The following is a 20,831-nucleotide window of genomic DNA, read 5'->3' as shown; positions in this document are numbered from 1 at the left end:
ATTTAGGAGTGGTCCAGGTCTCAATGAGGAAAAATAACATCATACAGGCTAGAGTCAAGCAGCAGATTGATTTCCTCTGCATGCCTTGTCAAGGATCTGGCGTTTACCAGACCACATTTCAGGGAACTAGAAGGTCCATCACCACTGGAATTGCTTTTAGGTGTGCATACTAGATTACCTATAGCGGCAGAAGGCAGTAGGGGACCGATTTGTAGAAGTTTATTTTAGCGTGGTGGGAGAGATTTCCACTGGCAGTATGACTGTGACTGACTGCGGTTGGAGTACGGAAAGGCGTAGGTGGGCTTGTCTTTGGCGAAACTGAACTCTACTTCTTTGGTGCCTGTGGACTGCAGGGGAGTAGCTCCTCTACTCCAAGAGATTTGCTGGCAATTTACGATGGGCTGGCAGTCTACCGGGGTTCTTGGTAGTTGCTCAGCTGCAGGACGATTGCGATTGTTGAGACTGGTGCAGGCAGGCAAGGTTTAGTGCCAAAAGTCCACAGCAGACTTCAGTTCTTGGTTTTTCACATCTATTTCTTGACCTCTTGATCTGTAGAAATCTGAATTCCTGGCATCAGTGGTGCCCCTAAACATTCAAATTAGGGGTGTTAAGGGGAGTGACGGGTAGCAGCCAATGGCCTAAATACCTTTAGGGTGACTACACCCTTTTTTATGACTTCCTGTGGGAAGTATGCGTAACCCTGACCCAGCGAGCCTAATTCCACCAAAAATTACGATTGTAGATTTCTCCTTTTCGTGTTCACATCAGGCAGCCCACCTGAGGGGTGTAACTAGCCTGACAGGGGACACGCCTCCTGACTAGCTACTTTTCCCACCTGTCCTAGTGCCAAATGGCTGCAGGGCAGAGGGTGGCATCTCCCAAGTCTGGGGGAAGCTGGGGTAGGATATAAAAGATGTCCAAGGCCTTTGAACCCTCCTGCCTTGATATGCTGATTACTTACCCATCCTGCTTGAAGGAGATGCCAGCACCTCTGGCCGGAGCAGGCATTGTTTTTGCCCTCAGAGTGTGGGCTCTCACCTGCAGGGTGTCAGAAACATGTCTATGCTGGCAGGCTGGGCTGCACCAGTATGCCATTACAGTAGTAGTCAGTAGGTTTTCAGGGGGCACCTCTAAGGTGCCCTCTGGGTACATTTATTTATAAATCTATCACTGGAATCAGTGTGGGTTTATTGAAGCGAGACATTTGATACCAAACAACTTGGGTTTCAGTTTAGCCATCATGTAGCTGGGGAACTCTTAATTACCAGTGTCCAACACCTTAAAACGGCTTCCCTTCCCTGTTCACTTGTGATATCTGAGAATCGACGTAGTCTTCATAGTGTGAACCAGCCATTTTGAGCTCCTCAGTGGGCCCTAGTACAAATTATGATTTCGGTTTCACAAGATGTTGTTGGTGCAGCCTTTGCTCTGCCTGCATTTCTGTGCTGTAAGAAGCTATTTAGAGTCCCATGGTAAACATGTCTCTGCAACTGTTACTCTCTTTAATTTGGAGAGGCCTACATCCAACTGCCAGATATAAAATGCAGGTGCTCCCTCCATTTTGACTTCATTTACACCAGTCTTGCCTTGCTATTATCATATCTGAAAATTGCAGCAACTATATGCAGAAGTCAAATTATCTATTTGAAGAACATGCTGGAGTAAGAGGTATAGCGTGATAAAAACTACAGGAACAAAAATACTGTAAATAAAAAAAAAAAAAAGAATTGTCAGAAGAAATGAAAAATTGCTGAAATAAAGCACACTCTTCTATTGGTTTTATTATACTTTTATTAGTAACTCTTCAGGAGTTAAAATATATACTAAAAAAGATTGGGATCCAAACATTTGAAAACCCACAAGTCCCAAAAAAAGAATAATTCCTATTAGTGATGAACGGTCTTGCCCTCTTTGTGGAATGTCAACATGTAAGTAACTCAAGACCTTGTGGAACAAATAAATCCAATGTTAAAAAATAATTTAATAAAACAAAATTCATATTACACAGGACTCTTTTAGGAGCCTTGACATTCTTTAACATACAAGTGTCACCGGTCTGGTTTCTGTGAAAAATTATTAAAAAAGGTACGGATTTCCAGCAACGGCCCATGTGTGTCAAATCGGATAGCTGGGACACATTATTGATATCTTATAACCAATAACTCCTTCCATTTACTTGACAGGGTCAAGGAAAACAGAGAATTGTTTACGAATTTATAGAACTTTGATACTGAGTGGAGTGTCTAAATTGCCTGAAGGAGCCAATTTTTTGTGTGTTTGTATAAAAAAAAAAGCCTCGGGTGTGAGATTTGATTTTTGTAGTGAGCATTACACCCTCCAAGGAACCACACTGTAGTTACCCTGAGATTCATGTTGCTGTGGTTCATGGACACCACCATAGTTATTCTACAATAGTATCTTGGGCAAGCCAGCTACAATGGAGAATTGCATTGAGCCCTTCCGTTATGCTCCTTGCAGCGAAAAAGGCAAGGACACATCCGAAGACTTGCATTCGGAGGGTTCCCAGTGCTTTCATGACTCACCCACCATCATCACTGCAGCAAGATTAAAAGTAGTCTCATTCCCACAGTGGAACAACAGACACACTCAAGCAGCAGATGAGGTGAGCACACACCAGGGGACTTCAAATACTAGTGTATATAGCACTAAAAGTAGTCCTCATTCCTGAAGTACAGGATGCACTTGGTCCATGCTTGGCAAGTCAGACGCTGGAAGAGGCTGCTCATGCCCATTCTCTTGAGTCCCTTGGCTACAATTTAGGCACCTTCATCTCCACCACCAATCCCCCCGCAAAATCTCTGATACATACCTTACATCATTCAATGGCTAGAGCCTGCAAGCCTGTTCAGAATCCTACATTCAGCCACGAAGAGTAAATACCTATAGCTGGCCATGCTCTAAAGAGAAATGAAATGAGTAGCACTATTAATCTGCAGAACAGCGGAGTTCTGCAATTGCCCATGCAGGCTGCACCGGATGTAATGGTATTGACCAGTGTGCTTTTTGAAAGCATGATCCGAATAACATATTTTGTGCAAGTAAATAATACGACGATGCCCTGATAATGCATAACATTGGGAGGGCAAAAGTTAAATCTGACTAAGTCTGCGTGGTGAGACGTGTGGCTAACTGGACAATTCAACCAAATCTGTGACTGGGCATTGAATTGCCAAATTTACTGTGTGCATTATGTAACTCTGTAAATCAAGGATGTGTGCTCTGTTTCGAATATGAAAGCTGTCCTTTAGGCTTTTTGTACAGGCCCCCATTGTTCCATCTTATTTTTATTTTAACCTTTATTTATAGGATTCAATGATGGGCTTTACATTGAACAAGTTTGCCAACAAAGGAAAATAAGAAGCTCTGTTTACAGGATTGCTAAATGTTTTCTTTAGTTTATTTTTATGATGCATACTTTGCTGGAGTACATTTTTATATATGTGTTACGGTAAGTCTGAAATAAATTGATTTGATTATGATATACAAACACTTAACCAATGTTAAAAGGACAGTAAAAAGTGTGGACCACATCTGCAGTTTGGTTACTGGTACTTTATAAGGTAGAAACTCATAACATTATCTAGACTACTTACCTGGGCCTCTGGATACCAGTCCCATGTGGAGGAAACCCAGTCTGTACATCTGAAATGATTCAGTCAGGAGCTCGGCGTTGTACTGATATTAGAAACTTTCGGCACACAAGCCCCAGTGCAGTATTTTGCTAAATGTTAGGCTTTTTTCCTGTAGATAGTTTCCTTTCATAATTTAGTAGGTATGTATATAGTGCATGGTCAGCAGTTGATTTGCATCTGCTTTTAAATGCTTTTTACATTTTCCAGTAAGCTTTTTTTTTTTTTGTGTGTGTGTGTGTTTATTTTAAGAGAGGTTCCTTTAAAATAATTTGCCATTATTAAGGTTTACAAAAATAAAAAATTCACAGAATAGTTTCTTCGAAAATCTTTTCATGCATCCCATACTGCACGAAAACAAAAGCCTTTTAGACCTTGTAAGTTTAATGAAGCTAATTGTTATTGGGAACAGTTTTTCAAGGTAACAATAACTTAATGAATGTTCAGTGTAAATTAAAGTGCCATTTTGTGTTGCTGTTACCATGAATTGCATAACTCTTAATTGCTTTTATTTCAAAGGAAGAAAATCTACAGCAAGCACGTGATGATGAAGAGCGTCGAAAAGAGGCTAGCGCACATTTCCAGATGACCTTAAATGAGATAAAAACTCAAATGGAGCAGCACGATGTATACAACGCTAAACTGCGTCAAGAAAACATTGAGTTGGGTGAAAAGCTAAAAAAATTGATTGAGCAGTATTCTTTGCGTGAAGAGGTAAGACCTATACAATAATCTCATGTAAATTAATTTGCATACTAATGAGAACAGGTACAGTTTAATTGGAAGAGACATATGGCTGAAATGGTTTCAGAAGTCCTCAAACCTTGCTTGCGTACAGTCCTTGTTCATCATTGAGCACTTTGTAGAACAAAACATTTTTCGGATTCATACTTCTAGCTGCAGGTTCTTCATCTAAGACTATCCCCTAGCAACCAGACTGGATCCGACAAATTTTGTAGCAGTGCTTCTTCGTGCCACTAGGTGGCATCCTACAGCTCCACTTTGGCTCCTTAATGCCCCAGCAGTGATGAAGCTCAGCTGATGTCTGTTCCTTTCTTTCTTCGCTTTCTGACATGGATCTGTAGTTCAGCTCCAGACTTTGTTGTTTTTTTTCTCAACAATTCCAAAAATTGAATGGGCTTGGGACATGGCTCGAAATAAGTGTGACAAATACATTCAACTGTGATTTGAAACTAGGAGGCGCAGTTGTATGTCGCCAAACCAAGAAGTAACCGCTGCTTTTGCGCAGATCTTGCTCCCAGTCACGGGCCCAGTGCAGTCCCAGTCACTACGCTATTATCTGACTGCTTCACTGTCTCCTTGAAGTCCCTCTGTTTTTCTAAGTGCAATCATAAAACCTAGAAGCAGGACTGGAAACCATCCTGCCACTCTGATTCCAAAGAAAAGGTGCAAGAGCATCAAGATGTCCATAGCACCCCATCAAGGTCACCGACAATAGAGCAGATTCCTCAGTTGGTCTCAGTGCACCCAGAGTTTCTTTAAAGAGTGAGTCCATGGTGCTAATTTTGAGTATGCCACTGGTGCACTTTTGGGTCCCACTACTCCAGGGGCCTCCAGTCAGTTTACTGCTGGCGAGTCCCCCGCTGGCAGTCTAGTCCCTCTGGATCTGTTACCCGGCCAGTCACGACTCCAGTACAGACTTCCACTCCGGCCCAAGATCCATATGGTTGACTCCACCTACACTGGGGGATGATCCAGTGCTGACACTGATGTCCGATCCTGAATCGATGACAGCTCGAGTTAGATTGGTATATCACTGTGAGATTACAAAAGCACACCTTGATTCTAACCCTTTACTTATTCTGGATTACAGCTATCAGCAGAGACTTCATTATTTTTTTGGCTCCGATTTTGATCCTGTGCTAGAGCAGGGTGCACCCCAGGATATTGATGATGGTGAGAATGGCCTGCTCCCCTATCACACTGATGTTTCCTCATGCCTTGATTTACAAAAAAGCAATGGACTTGATACTTCCGCTGAAACAAAGCTTGCTCGCCACATGGGCCATCAATGGAGGAAAGTAGCTAATTTGCCATGGTGGTTTGGAGGGCTCCTGAGGTACTAGAATAACATCTGCCCTCCATTGAGACTAAAACAAATGTTTTGACAAAAATATCTTTAGACTGGGCCTGCAACCTTTGAGCCTTTGCTCCCATTTAATGATACCCTCGCAGATGCCTTCACTGCTATTTGGTTGGCATAATGTTCTTACATGCCCAGACGTCCCAAATAGACGCCTGGTGATCCTAAAGAATCCAAAGGAATTGATGACTTGGGCAAATGTATGTTTTCCTCTAACAGCTTGACACATCACTTTGTAAACACAGTCTGTCTGTTGGGCTGATACACACATTCCCTTTGGGATATGGCCTGCTAGATCTTGTAGATGATCCTGGAGGATCTAAGGGTCTCTTTCATTCAGACTATACAGGACAGCCAGTACGCAGCCACGTATGTTATCTGTGCCGGTTTAGATATGTTCTGCATTGGAAGGGCAGCCTGTACCAGTGTTGTCCTCGATACGCATACCTGGATAAGGTCCACTGAATTTTCCGGTGATATTGAGTCTTCGCTACTTCGCTAATGGATTTTCTTTTGATGGGTCTCCTCCTTGTGGAGAAAGAAGACTCCACTTTGAAACAATTTAAAGACAACATAGCTTACAGTGCTCTCTTTGGGGCTCATGAATCCTGCCTAGCAATTTCTGCACCAGTTCTGGAGATTTAGAGTCTATTTTAGAGGACTTGTGTACTGGCATTGACAGCCTTCCCAGCCGGTAATGAAGCAGAGGGTTCAGTCCTTTAGAGGCTGTGGATACACATCCGGCAGGCAATGCATGGGGTTAGATAGGGCATCAGTCCTCCAGTTCCTCATCTCCCTGCTACAATGGCCAACAAACTGCTTTAGTTTGCGCATGCTGAATCAATAGGCGGCAAGATCCAGCACATCCTCCCGGGTTGGCGATCTGTCACCTCTGAGGATGGGTCTCGCAGATTGTTCACACAGGCTGCATCCTACCTTTTTTCTCCTCCTGTTGGACCTGGCCTCGTGGCGTGGTCCTTAACCCCCTGGATTGTGGCCGTTCCCCGCCCCGGTGGTCACGGGCCACCCGTCTGGACTGCACCAAGGCCCTTCACCCGGAGCTGCACGTGGTCGCATACTCCTCGTGGCTCCGCCATCTTGTTGGCATCCACGTCACACCGTGCCCCAGCCGGTGCGACCCCGCTCAACCCAGCCTCGACCCCAGCGAAGCCCCGACATCGAGGCACCACGAACTGGCCAGGGGGTGCCGCAGGAACCATTCATCGCCCCGGCGGAGGACAGTATCGATGGGACCCCCAACTGTCCTCCCCTCTCGAGGTGTGATCACCCTGCAAACTCCCATGGGCCTGGCGCCTCTCCTGCTGGGCGTCTGGCCCCCTCCACCCGGCCACTCCGCCCCCTCGGGCGCATAGGTCCGGACATCAAAGGGCTCCAGACCTATATCTGGGGCGACCCCACCACAGCTCGGCAGTTGTATCCCGGAGTCGAGAGCCCTGCTGATCGAATCGCGGCTGACCCTACGGAGACGAACTCTTGCCGGAACCATCACGAGCCCTGCTGACTGCGTCGCGGCTCCCTCTTGTGAACCCTTTCTGAACCACCTGGAACATCGGAGCCCTGCAGACGCTGTCGCGGCCCAACCTCGCTGGAACCTTCCTCGGAGCCCTGCTGACGACGTCGCGGCTCGAGCTGAACAGAAACCATCTTGAGAGCCCTGCTGATTGAATCGCGGCTCTCCACGAACTGTACGCCAGAGCCCTGCTGACGCCGTCGCGGCTCGACCCCTCCGAGATCGGAGGTCCTCCAGCGTGAGGATAAGAACTGGGCCCCAGGTACCCTCGTACCACATTCCTGCCAAAGACTGTCCCGCTACCCCTACCCTTCCAAAGAGACATTGAGACTTTTGGTGGATCCCTCGATCCCTTCGTGTAAATATTGAACTCGTAACCTTTTATTGATGATAAAGAATTGCTTGTCTTGAGACAACCTCCTTGAGTCCGGTGTGGTGGTGTTACTGTGCTAGTACGGGATAGGAGAAGGATCTCTCAGGAGACTTCTCGGCAGCGCTCGGCTACTTCGTGCAGTGAGAGGGCCCCCCCCTTGGTGGTCTCACCGACTCCTCGGGGTCCGCCTTCCAACACCTCCCCACCCAATACTCCTCTCATGTCAGAACAAACAGCGCCTTGAGACCCTCATGGGTGAGTAGTCGTGCGCTACAAACGCCTGATTGATTTCAGCAGAGCATCTTTACATAATGCTGCAGGAAGTATGCCTACTGCTTTCCAAGGCTGCCCTAGAGTGCGTACTGGAATCGGAGAAAGGCGGGAGTTGTTCACGCTATGTCCTCATCCCCAAAAAGGACAGGGGCTAAGGCCCATCTTGGACCTCCGACCCATGAACACCTTTCTGTGGAAGGACAAATTCAAAATGCTCACATTGGCTCAGATCCTATCTACCCGGGACCTGGGAAAACTGGATGGTGTACGGGCATTTTCATAAAAGCGTACTGCAGTCCCACAGGCTTTACTTGCTGTTCCAGGTGGGCCAGGAGCATTTTCAGTTTGCTGTGCGCCATTTAGGCCTCACCAGTGCCCCTTTAGTGTTCATGGAAGTGATGACGATGGTCACTGCCCTTCTTCTGAGTTTGTGAGTTCCTGCATTCCCATAGCTCGACAACTAGCCACTGAAGGTGGGCTCACCGCAGTCAGTCTTGGACAGCCTCCCGATGATGGGAGAGTCTTTGACAATATTGAGTTTCCCCCATAAACAAGCCAAAGTTGCATTTTCTCTTAGAAGCTTCAGTTTATTGTGGTGTTCCTGGACATGGCATTTTTTCAAAAACAAATCCAGGATATTTATTTATGATACTGATGTATGAGGTTGGTACTGTTTACAGGTCAGGATAATTCTAAGGCTTCTTAGCCTTGTACATCATTGTCAACTGCGTCAGGTGGCTCGTGCAAGCCTTGCAGTGGAAACTGAAATTCCAGTAAGCCCAGCTTCAAGACTGACTTTCCAACACCATCCAGGTCTCGAGGGAAACTGCGCAAGATCTGTAGTGATGGTTGACGATTATAATTTGTCATGCAGCAGACCACTCTGGCTGCCCGACACAGAGCTGAAACTGGTGAAGGGTGCTGCAATGCTCAGAAGTGCGCTGATTTTATCGGATATTACACTGCAGATGTCCATTGCCATTGTTTGATGTGTAGCCTGTTTCTAATTAGTATCTGCTCTTTCCTGTCCTTCTGGTTTCCTATTTACATGCATGCTGGTATTGGTATGGATTAGCGAAGTACAGGCCCCATGTTCCCACTAACCTTACACAGTATTTCATAGTAATAGGGTAGTGATGAGGACCCGTCCAAAATTCCTCCCTCAAGTGGTGTTGGATTTTCATGTCAATCAAACTATTTTATTACCTACCTTTCTCCAAAAACCCTACATATCTTGCAGAGACGTTTCTCCACACTTTCAATGTTAGGAGGGTGTTGCATTTTTATCTGGATAAGACTAAACCTTTGAGAAAATTAAAACAAATATTTGTAAAATAAGGTCCATTGCAAACAGGATTTGCCACATCTAAACAATCCCTGTCTAGATGGATTGTTTCTTGCATAATCCTGTGTTGTCAGAGAGCCAACAAAGCCTTTCCTGGCTAACATAAAGCCCATTCCATCAAAGGTAAATCGGCTACTATGTTGATTCGGATGAGAGCGCAGATGCCCAAGTAGGGCAAGTTTCTTTAAGAAGTCGCTTTTCTTAAATATCATACCTTGTTTATCACTTCCCTCGAAGGTTTTGGGGGCATGAGCTCGCTTTTCTGTTCAATTATCATCAATGGAGGGCCCCTGAGAGAGAAGGAATGGTTTCTTACCTGTAATCCTAGTTCTCTCTCTGAGCAAATCATAAGCAACCCTCCTCTCTTCCTCAATTGAGTAACTGGGTAAACAGACACCCGGAGGGCATGCTAAGACACTGGAGGTCAGGGTGCCGTGAAAGGTGCAGTATACTATTCTCATTGTTTTCAGTGCTACAGTTTATACAGTTACATTGCCCTATCATTCCCTATCATTTACTTAAAACGAAAACCTATCTGAAGGATGTCTTAAAAAGTCACTTTTGCGTGTATTCAGTGGCTTTCTAAAGGCTGTATTTGTTTCCATCTTTTCACATAAATTTATGGGATTGGCAGTATAGCTTGTCTTAGATGCAGAAACTTTACTTTTGTGACACATGTATCTCCTGGGCTTTCCAAAGAAAGTCAAAGATACTGAAAAAAAGTGACTTTGAAAGAAGAGCTCTGGGTTCTCCGCACATGGGTGATTTCAATGAAGCTTTTCCCTGAGCAAGAACTAGAATTACAAGTAAGAAACTATTCCATATGTTTTGTTGCCAGAAAATGCAATTTAACACTGTACTAGGTAATTCTCATGCCACATGTTAAACATCAATGAAGATTCAGTCTAGATTAATTTAACGCGGGTTACTCTATAAAATCGGCCATCTTTCTTAGTTTTGTTTATTATGTCACATTTACTAGTCTTCTGAACTTTCTTGGGCACCTGACTTTCTCAAAGTGGGGTTTGTGTGCTGGGGGTGCATGAGCTATGAAGGAATTATTTTGTAGGGTGGAGAGAGTTGGAAACTCAAGTACTGTGAAACTGATCAAATGTTATATATTGATGGAAGTCGTTCATGCTGACAGTTTGATATTTCTTTTCCCAGAGAAAATTGTCAGTTGAAATGATGTATGATTTTATGGATTAACAAAAATTGTATGTATATATATTTGCATAATTAAAGACTTGCACTTTATGAATAAGGACTTTAGGCTGAAATTGATGATGCAAAACCAGATGAATAGCATTGCTTTTAAGTGGTGACCTATAAATATAATTGTGCACACCACAGTAAAGTACATAGGAAGTAAAATTTAAAAAAAGTTACAATCAACGTATCAAGTACACTTTAAGTCCTCCTTGCTGTACTGCAATATATAGGTTTTTTTTTTCAAATTGTGTTCTGTTTATTCTTTACATATATCTATTTAGGAAATATTCTTAAAATATTTGGTTACCTCTGCACTTGAAAGCGTCTTGCATGTTAAATTTCAAATATGTTAATTGAATATTTATGTGAATATTCATAATGCTAAGTTATGCTAATGTACGCTCTTCCCATAGCATATTGACAAAGTGTTTAAGCACAAGGAGTTGCAGCAGCAGCTGATTGATGCCAAACTTCAGCAAACAACACATTTGATGAGAGAGGCCGAAGAGAAACATCAGCGGGAAAGGGAATTTGTGAGTACATTTTAAGACATAACTTGTTTAACTTCAGTGACCTTGTTAAACTCCCGGTCTGTCCATCGGGGAGGGGTTGAGGAGTTTATCACTAGGCCTGCACACAAGTCTGGGCAGTGCTCAGAAATAACACTGTACAGTGTAGCCTAACAGAGTTGATGGGTGGGTGCCTGTTGTGTCAAAGGAGTCAAGAGAACGAAAGTGAAATTATGAATCTCAGTAGGGTAAATTAAAACGAGGGGGGGGAATTAATAAAGGATGAGAAGAAAGAAGGGTGAAGGAAGGCAAGAAAGTAAAAGATGAAGGAAAGAAAAAAAATCAAGGGCATAGGCAGAAAGAGCAAAGTAAGGCAATGCAACAAGAAAAGGAAGGCGAATGAGGGACGTATGGGAAGAAAGATGACTCCGGCAGCAGTGAACAGCTACAGTTAACTGGGAACCTGGTGTTGGAGAAATTGCGAGCTGGGTGCCAACCTCCACCCCTCATTCAAGGGTGGTACTTGAGTAGGACAGCACACCTGACTGTGAGTGAATACATACGTGTGAACAAAGCAGGTTGTATTGTGAAGCTCAGTTGGGGGGGCTACAGGATCTCGCCTTTGAAAGAGTACTTATTTGGGTCAAATGTGCTAACTAGATCCACCTGCACACACCACATGAACGTGCCGACTGTAAATTAAGAAGCTTGTAGGAAGATGCTTCCTTGAAATAAAAATACACTTATCAGCAAGCTATTATAAAGAAATAAATGAGGTAAGGTTAAGAAAGTGTGAAAAAACAGTGAGAAGAAAGGAAGGCATTTTGAGAAACAACAGTGTGAATATAGAAAAATAAGAAATTCAGGGAACAGTGAATATAAAGATAGTAAGAAATTGTTGCATATTTGTTGTACGCCTTATTCTGCATCACAAAGATCTTAATTGAAGTCATAAATGTAAGAGTAATTTCCAGCTGTGTGCGAAGACCCCAGAATACTTTCAGCCAGCACATTTTCCCAAATGTAAACTCCTGTAGCAATTTCAAAGCTACATTGCATCTAAATCCTAGAGTGCTGCCAAAAGGCGTGTTGAATGAGGGTAAAAGTAGGTTTTATAAGGCATATTGACGTAGTGCATCAAAGATTGCCTTTGACCTGTAGAAACTTAGATGTTTCCAATCCCAGAAGGTGCTATGTCAGTTGTTTCCTCTCAGCTACTTCTTTCTGATGGCTCTGAAAGTTCAAGAACCCATGTTCAACTGTATTCATCCATATAGCTGAGAAACGCTGAGGAGAAACGTGTTTGTTGCATTGAAGATCACTATGCTGCAGAACAAGGTCTACAAGTAACCATTTTTTCTGCATCGTTGGATCTTCATTGATCGTCATAAATGTTCGAATAATGTAGCAAGCAGACCCCTCCAAGAGCGAATTTTGGCTACCAAGAATGAATGCCAGGCTCTCTGAAGAAAAATGTATACTTGTCTTAAGCAGATAGAATTTCGGGAGTAGCTTGAGCTACTATCCAGTCAGCCCTTGAGAGAAACAAGTCATAAGTGCTTTGTAAATGTGTTGACCGATCACTAGGTGGCCGCCTTACAAATCTCAGCTAATAGAATATTTTTTAACCATGTTGTAGTGGCTGCTTTGCCTCTTGTAGAATGTTCTTTAGGCTTTATAGGAATAGGTTTATTTTCCAGTAGGTAACAGTTACAATTCAGGATCAATCGGAATTGATTGTTTCGATGAGCCAAACCCGTCTTTATTGGACGGTAGTTCATAAGACTTAATCAGTTTAGTCTTGTTTGAGTAAAACTGTCCTGACCTCCCATTATTGTAAGGAACGTTCAGCTTAATAGATGGAGAACTAAAGAAAACAGGAAGTATTATAATTTAGTTAATATGAGATTCTTAGACTATATTTGGAAGATAGGATGAGTGCCTTCTTATTACTACTCGCAATGAATGTACAACTGTATACGGTTCATTAGCTAAGGGAGACTGTAATTTACTGACCCAATGAAAATGATGGCAACTACAAAGGCTGCCTTCCAAAATAGATGTTGCAGTGAAGCCCTATGGGTTTGAATGGATGGGCCTACTAATTGTACTCTAGTCTGATTGTGTGCTTAGGTTGTGTTTTGAGCTACTAGAGTTGATGAGCTTGCCTACCAGATAGGCAAGGATGCCAGTCGTGATGGCTTTGTAGAGTATTCATCTGGATTTCAAGAAGGCGCGGACTAGCAAGTAGATGTAGTGAAACTCCATTAGGAATGGGTGTTGTGCCACTATCGCCAGCCTATTGATGAGGCCTACTTCAGTGTGTAGTTTGTCCTTATGAGGGAGTAGTATACAGTCTGATAAGCAGTGGAACACTGCATTGCCACCCCTCTAATGCAATTCTGTGAAGTCTTAAACTGCATTTCTGAAGCCTTTCTAGTATGGATTGTTACAATTCATTTAGCACATCAGAGTGACTTGGCATTGGGTGAAAGTTGAGGTGTGGTTCTGTCCATGTCAATAGTGTTGAGACTGCTTTGGACTTGTTGCCTGATGTACTTGGCCAATTCTGTTTTGGTAGGATTGGGATGTTGGATATCAAGGATTTGATAAGGTCCCGGCAGTCATATAGGGGCCTGGTTTGGATGTCTGTATCAGAGAATATGTTCAAGTATAGTTGTGTGCAATTGGCATACTGGTGAATGTTGATGCTGTTGTCACTGAGTAGTGTCCCATGGGCTCCATGTAACAGTTGAAGATGAAAGTGGACAAAGAAGAACTCTGAGGGCTCCACAGGTGATGGGGATCTTGTGGGCCTAGGCGGTGCCTATGTGAACAGACTGGTGTTTGGATAAGTTGTAGGAGAACCTATGAAGGGGTTCTGTTAGCATGAGTATATATCATTAGAAGGAGAAAAAACATAGGCAGGTGCAAAGACAAAGGAAAACCAGTAAACCTCTCCGCGTCGGCAAAGAGCAGAAATTGGGAATTTAGTGCACTAATGTTGATAAACCTCTTGTGTAAAAACGAAATTTTGGTTAAACAATTTGTTCTGAAACACATTATATTTTTAATGTGACCGCTCAGTCAAGTAATAGGAAAATCATTATTTTTTTAAGAATCTCGAAATACCCTTCTTGATCTCATGGACTCTGTATATCCTTCTCCCATCGATGAATACATTCGTAAATATATGATCAATTGAAATAAGAATGCTTCGTAAGCATTTGAAACATTGCAACATGATTATTTCAAAGTAGTTGTATAATTAAAGGAGCTGGGCCATTTTGGGGGGAAACAGAAAAATGGCTGATTGCTTCCTGGTGGTGCACTTTGATTTCTGATCTTAAATTGCTAAAACGTTACTGGAATTTGGGCCTCATTATTTTCTATTTTTCACAGCTGCTGAATGAAGCCACAGAATCCAGGCATAAATGTGAGCAAATGAAGCAACAGGAAGCACAACTAAAGCAGCAGGTATAGAAAAAGAATGCAGGTGCTTCAAAACGAGATTGCTCTTTAATGTGTATAATGCAAATCTGAAGACTCTCTGAAATTGAACTTTCTTGTGTCTTGATAAGACCTCAAACACCATATTTAGATAAGTCTGTTTAGGTCTCGCCTAGGCAGCGCTTGCACTGTCTCTTTGAAACATGCTGTATTCAGGTATGGACCTGAAGCTTCGTCCATTTTCTGCCCACCTTTTCTATTGGCTCATGTTGCTGTCCTTTCTAAACAGTTGCTTTTGATTTCTCGATTTGTCAATAGGCTTACTAATCCCTGTCCTTAGTACCGCCTTGTCTCCTTTTGTAACCTCCCCCCTCTTACTATGTTACTCAGTATGTTTTTAATTATAGCCTCGTGCACTATTTTCATAAATGGTTTTCTCCTGCTTGCAGCAGGAAGAAAAAAGTGCTTGAGGCTGTATGCTTTATTTATTAATTTAACAAGCGTGGCACACTCCAATAATCGCAGCCACGCTTTTATTTTATTTGCAGGACCGAACTACGCACGTCATTTTTTTTTCTGTTTACACCCCCATGCCTTTTATTTTTGGCGTACGTCCTTTGAAAACAATAACGGCACCCGCTTTACGCAGCAACCAGCATTTGGCTAATTATCACGGCTCATACAGCAAACTTGTGGCTGCGCCAGCACTGTGTTTTCAGTAATTTACTGCTCTTTTAAAAACGAAAGCAAATTATTGTTTCTGGTAATAAAGGCTGCTATGGGCTCGCTGTCCTTCCTTCTCAGGTGACGTTTACCGAACCTCAGCGCAGCTCAGAAGGAGACGGGCAGCTAGCTTTCACTGGGGATAGAAGGGGGCGTGCGCTTCAGCCTAGTGTTGACTCCAGCAGCACCCTTCTGTGTTCCTAGGGGTGTACTCTGCCTCTCCCAAGAATGCAGCCTGCTTGCTCTCCCTGTTCTTTGGTTGGAGGGAGGGGGCCGGTATCCACCGTGCTCCGGCTGACGTTTGCACCCGCTGCAGGCAGGAGACAGTCATTGCGTTAAAAAAGTCACTGGAACCTTATTACTGCCGGCCTTTACAGGTATGTGCGATGGGTATGTTTTTTAACTGAAAGCATATGTTGGAGAAGTAAAACATGTTGCCACTAAAGGTTTGAAAATTCCTTTAAAAAAAAAAACATTTAAAAAAGGACACGTGCTCTTTGAATTGCACAAAATGTGTATTTATATACTTTTGGATGCCTCGCGTCTTTTATTTTTCACCACAGGGCCTGCTCAGGGACATTGCAGTACTGTGAAATAAAATAAAACGGCAGCTCCTCAAGTCACTCCTGAACACGCTGCTCTCTTAGCTGACAACGCCTTTGCTCCGCGCTGAAGGTGCTACAGTTACTGCTCCCCACTGAGTGTTGAGCAATACTTTAAGCATTTAAAAAAAAAAAGCTTTGATTCTCCTCCGCCTATGGCGTGAGAGGGAAGGGCGTCACTTCTCCCTCCTCTTATGGTACCTTTTTAAATGTACGTGGGTGCCCAGCTTACGATTCGGTTTGAGCCCAAGGCAGCTGGGCTTATCGTTGGCACAATTACAGCGGACTTGCACATTGTTTATCAATTGAAAATTAAAACCAGGTTTAAATTTACTTCCAGCATCCATGCTTAGCTTAGAATGCTGCATGCCTGTTCTTAAACTATATGGCAGGATTTGTTCCGAAAAAAAGACCACCAATCTTTTTCACCACGTGCACGTTTGGAGTCATAAATTTCAGTGCCCTGAGCTGGTTTATGGAGATCCACATGTAGTACTTAACTATTTTGCTGTATCACATTGTCCACATACCAGCTATTCATTACCCAATAACGTTATTGTAAAATTCACTGCGTAAATGTTCTAAATAAGTTGCAGTCATACTTGGCTCCCAGGTGTGAATGAGTAGCATTTCTTTTTTGGCAGTATTGTAGTTTTCCCTGTTCTATTTTACTTCGCTTTTAAAACATCACATTCTTCATTGACAGTCTAGTGCTGGCAAAGCATTTGATGTAGTAGGAGATTTTAATGCATCATGTTGGATTGTTTATAGCTCCCACCAGCCAATTGATCAATCATAGCATTTCTAAGGCCACAAGCAGATTTCTTGGTGCCGGTCTTGGGTGTGATCTTGGCATAGGTGCAGTTTCAGTCCTGATCTGAAGCAGGAAAAAAGGCTAATTGTCTTAAATGTCCTAGCAGGGAAGACCACGGAGGTGAACCTAAAACTAATGCACCTACCCTAGAGTTGAGGTTAACTAGAGTGGTGCACATGCAGCTTTCATCTTTAATATGCAGTGAGTACATCAATGAGATTACTCGGGTACACTGGAGCTAAATTATGGCAGTTTGTACAGCCACCTGTATCCTCTTCCCCCCCCCCCCCCTCCCACCCCCTCCACAGCCCCCCGCCAACCGCCCAAGCTTGAATTGTATATACTCCCTAACTATGAACTTCATCACCTTGTGAGAAATGTTATTTCAGGCCAACTATAAGTCCAACTGCTGCATTTTGGGGGATTCGCAAATTTGGGTGATTTGCTAAAAAGACTTCCTTTGTATATAGTCCATTACAATCATCTAACCTGATGTTACCTGAAGCCATATGCACTACCTTTGTGTTTGCTTGAACATAGGGCAGGAATGGATTTAAGATTATTCAGTTGATGGAAATAACTCCAACCATCTTCCCCACCGCAGTACCCAGTCTCAGGTACTCAACAATTATTATGCCCAAATTATTTACTTTAATTAGGAGTGCTGGTTCTTGATTTAAAAAAATTTTAAGATGACTTTTGATTTGTAGCTTACAAGAAGCAAGGTTTGCAGTATTTACGCCTCTTTTACTGCCAGCCTTGCTTCTCATAAGCACGGACTAGAAGTACGAAGTGCATGTTTACGCACCGCTTGCAGGTTTTCAAAACACATAAATAAAAGGCATTGCCGTTTACAATGCCAGTACTCGAACTCTCGCAAATGTTAGACCTATTTCAGTGCAAATGCTTGTTTTTAAGCTGTAGTCTAAGGCTTGAGGTGAAAAACGGCTCACTTAAGGATGAAAACCAGTAATTGCTTCGTTTGTTGTATAAATCACTACCACTGGAGAGGGACTTCTGTGGTGTGTGTGTGGGGGGGGGGGGGGTTGCTTTTTTTGTAACAGACTTTCACCCACATATTTCTATATGGCATACTTCATCATCCTGCCCATATCCGGTTTAGTTGTCTAAAGCAGGTGGGCTCCACCCTTTCTTGAGGTGAGCTCTTTTATTTGATTCAGGAGTTGAATCTCAATACTGGAAACAAATTAAAAAGCCTACATGCTTCAGAGAACTGAGGTAAACCTCTATATAAAATTTCCTCTCCCTCTGCTTTGATTAAGATTCGTTTTTGTATAGTCAGGCACCAGTCTTGATTTTATATTCTGCTTTGCTGTGAGAGGGCATAGGGATGTCTGTTGCTCACAAATGTGTACTCCCTCCAGTGATTTATTGAATGCACAAGATAGAACTAGTAACTTTCAAACAGAGCAACCCTCTCCAAATGGGCATAGTACTTGCCAGAATGAATAATTTTGCACTAGATTAAAGGTATGGTAAACAAGATAATCCTCTAAGGGTCTAGTTTCCTATCCCAATACACTTTGATGTATTGTTAAGAACAAAAATCTTTGCTTCTGATAGAAACTTGTAGCCGCAGATTCAATATCTTTTGAATATTCTCCAGGTGTCAGACTGGATCCGGAAATATTTCAGTAGCACCCACCTCTGCTTGGCAGTAGGTGATGCTGTGCGGCTCTGCAGTGACCTTCTTTTGTCTTGCGGATGACGTTCGGGCCTATATAGGCGCCACTGCTGCGTGCTGACTTCAGTTTGTTTCTTTCCACACCAACAGACGTGGATCCGGAGCTCGCTTTCATCTCTCAAAGACCTCTACTTGGGATATTTTGTTAAAATATTCAGTGTGCACAGGAGTGTCACCCCAAAAAATGACAAGTTTTAAGCCCTATGGGGACTGTAGGAAGGTGGATATCTGACTATGGTTACCCCCAACTTTTTGCCTAGTGTCTAGCTGGTTTTTCGACTTAGTTGGCCTGAGATCCTGCCATTCAGGGTCTCAGGCTGTCTGCTCTCTCTGTAAAATGGACTCCATGTACCCTAGGTACATACCCAATTGGTAAGGATCACCTTATTGGACCCTGTATAGTGTACCCTAGGTACCCAGGGCATAGGTGTACCCTAGGCCTCCCAGGGGCTGCAGCATGTATTATGCCACCCCTGGTCTGGCCTTCCAATCAGACACAACTGGCTGATCACTCAGCTGGGGCAAGGTTGTGTAATCACCCCTTGCTTAGATATAGTATGCCTATATCTGCCCTTATATATAGACACATGTGTACCTATCAGTCACTCCTATGGCAGGCCTTAACAATCCTGGAGGCAGAGTGCTTGGTAACATGTGAGATGGTGCTCTAGCATGAGCTGAGCCTGTCTGCAGCTTTCGGAACCATGTCCTTATAGCTGTTCTATGATATAGCCTACCATATACTCTTAAAGTGCCTTATAATCTTAAACGGTTATGGTAACTATGGTTTGGCTTTATCAAAACATGTCGTGTAAGGTGTCTAACACTTTGGAATAATACCCCCATACCATTTCTGGTGATGAGGATATTATTCCTCCCTTCTAGAGGGAGAGACATGTTAAAATCCTACTTTGCTGTTTATCTCTAACCAAAGCCTCAGCATCACAAAATGGATGCGGCTGCCACAGACACAAGTCTGACCTCCTGCTGCTGGGAGTGATCCCAGCCAGGGAGGCCTGGACAATAGGTTTCCTGCTTGGGGAGGTGCTAGCACCTCCCCAGACAGCCTTTAGTGTATTGGGGCAGGGTGGGCTGAAAGGAATGAGACATGCCTGGGGCACACAAGGTGTTCCTTGCATAGTCCAGTTCAAACCGGCGCTGGGGCACTCCAGCCCCAGCTCTGGCGCGAAACTGGACAAAGGGAAGTGGGTGTAACCACCCCCTCCCAGGTCCCACCCATAAGGCGTGACCTAGCAGGTATCCCAGCCCCCCAGATTAGTATAAGAGTGGGAGTTGGGCCTCAAGACTTTAGATTATCCTGAACCTGCAAAACTGAACAGAAACTCTGGACCTTCGATATTCGACGAAAGAAGAAGACTGAAGAATCTCCCTTGTAGCCAAGGAGTGGCTACCCTGTGCAAACAGGCACCATCAAGAGACTACCCTTTGCTTTGTGAAACGTTCGACGAGGAACCGACTGCAGAGCCCGACCAGAGCCTTGATTTCCAGACTTCTCCGACCCTCATCCACATCTGCAGCTGAGCTGAGATCCGTGGAGGCGACGAGCGACGTGGGACCGGCTACCTGGGAAAAGTGGCTAGTAACTTACAGCGCAGCTTCTGAGGTACCCTCGAAGTTGTGCACCGGGGATTGAGAAGCCCCAACCCCAAGCACCATCTGCACCGAAGACCAGCCCCCCACACTCCACGAGTCCTGCGTGGGGCCCTTCAGCATTTTCCTGCTTGCCGCGTCTGTCCGGTTGCTTGCCCGCTGGCTAGTGGCCTTGGTGACGACGCTCCCTGAAATCTTCTGTGCTGGTTTGGCTCCTCCAGACTGGCTCCCGCTTCTCTGCAAAGGAGAAGCACCCCAGACCTTCCTGGTCTGCACCAGAAGCAAGTCCCTTGTTCTTCGTGGGTTCCGCTTGCCAAGGCTTGGTGAGTCCTAGTCCAACTTCGACGCCGCCGACAGCAAGAGCCTTCGTGGGACAGCTCGCCTCCTGGTCCTGGTCGTCCTCGACGCTTCCTGGTCCTCCTGGCTGCAGCGACAAGCTTCACCTTCACCTGCAACTCTTCACGACATCGCCTGGTTCCTCCCTGGTTCCACGTGGTCACTGGCTAGTGACCTTGACTCTGTCCCCTCTGCTTGCAGGTTTCTTCTCTTCTTGATCCCAGCCTTGGGATCCACCGGACACTCTCCCCTGACTGCCTGTCAGCATCTTTCTTCAGGCATCCATAGGAGTCGACGACGAAAACGACGCATCTTCACCCCTATGCACCCGCAGCCTGTGGGCTAGGTAACTTGGGTACTCCGGTGCTCATCAGGATAGTGACTATCCTAGTGTCTAGTTTTCAAGTCTCAACTTCCTAGCTACTCCGGAAGTGTCCTAAATCTATCTATTTCTAAACTGTAACATTGCTATTGACTTTTACGCATTACGCGTGAGTGTTTCCACTCTGCACACGAATCCCGTGGGCCTCCCACTTCCTAACTAACGCTAGTATAGTGTAGCCCCAGCGATTCCCTAGGCCTAGGCCTATTCT

The 20,831-nt window shown here is 44.2% G+C and overlaps 1 protein-coding gene across 2 annotated transcripts in view; it reads left to right on the top strand.

Annotated features, from left to right (window-relative positions):
- Positions 1-20,831, top strand: part of TXLNG (taxilin gamma) — a 172,324-nt gene that overhangs the window by 112,802 nt on the left and 38,691 nt on the right. For both annotated transcript variants that reach the window (XM_085622676.1, XM_085622677.1), the window contains exons 5-7: positions 4,170-4,364; positions 10,902-11,021; positions 14,400-14,474. In XM_085622676.1, coding sequence (XP_085478802.1) covers positions 4,170-4,364; positions 10,902-11,021; positions 14,400-14,474 — 390 coding nt within the window. The remainder of the gene's footprint in view (positions 1-4,169; positions 4,365-10,901; positions 11,022-14,399; positions 14,475-20,831) is intronic.

The sequence above is a fragment of the Triturus cristatus genome, chromosome 8 (genome assembly GCF_964204655.1).
Source record: "Triturus cristatus chromosome 8, aTriCri1.1, whole genome shotgun sequence".
In the NCBI taxonomy this organism is placed as follows: Eukaryota; Metazoa; Chordata; class Amphibia; order Caudata; family Salamandridae; genus Triturus; species Triturus cristatus.
Note: the sequence above shows the minus strand (reverse complement) of the source record. Positions and strands in the feature narration are given on the sequence as shown.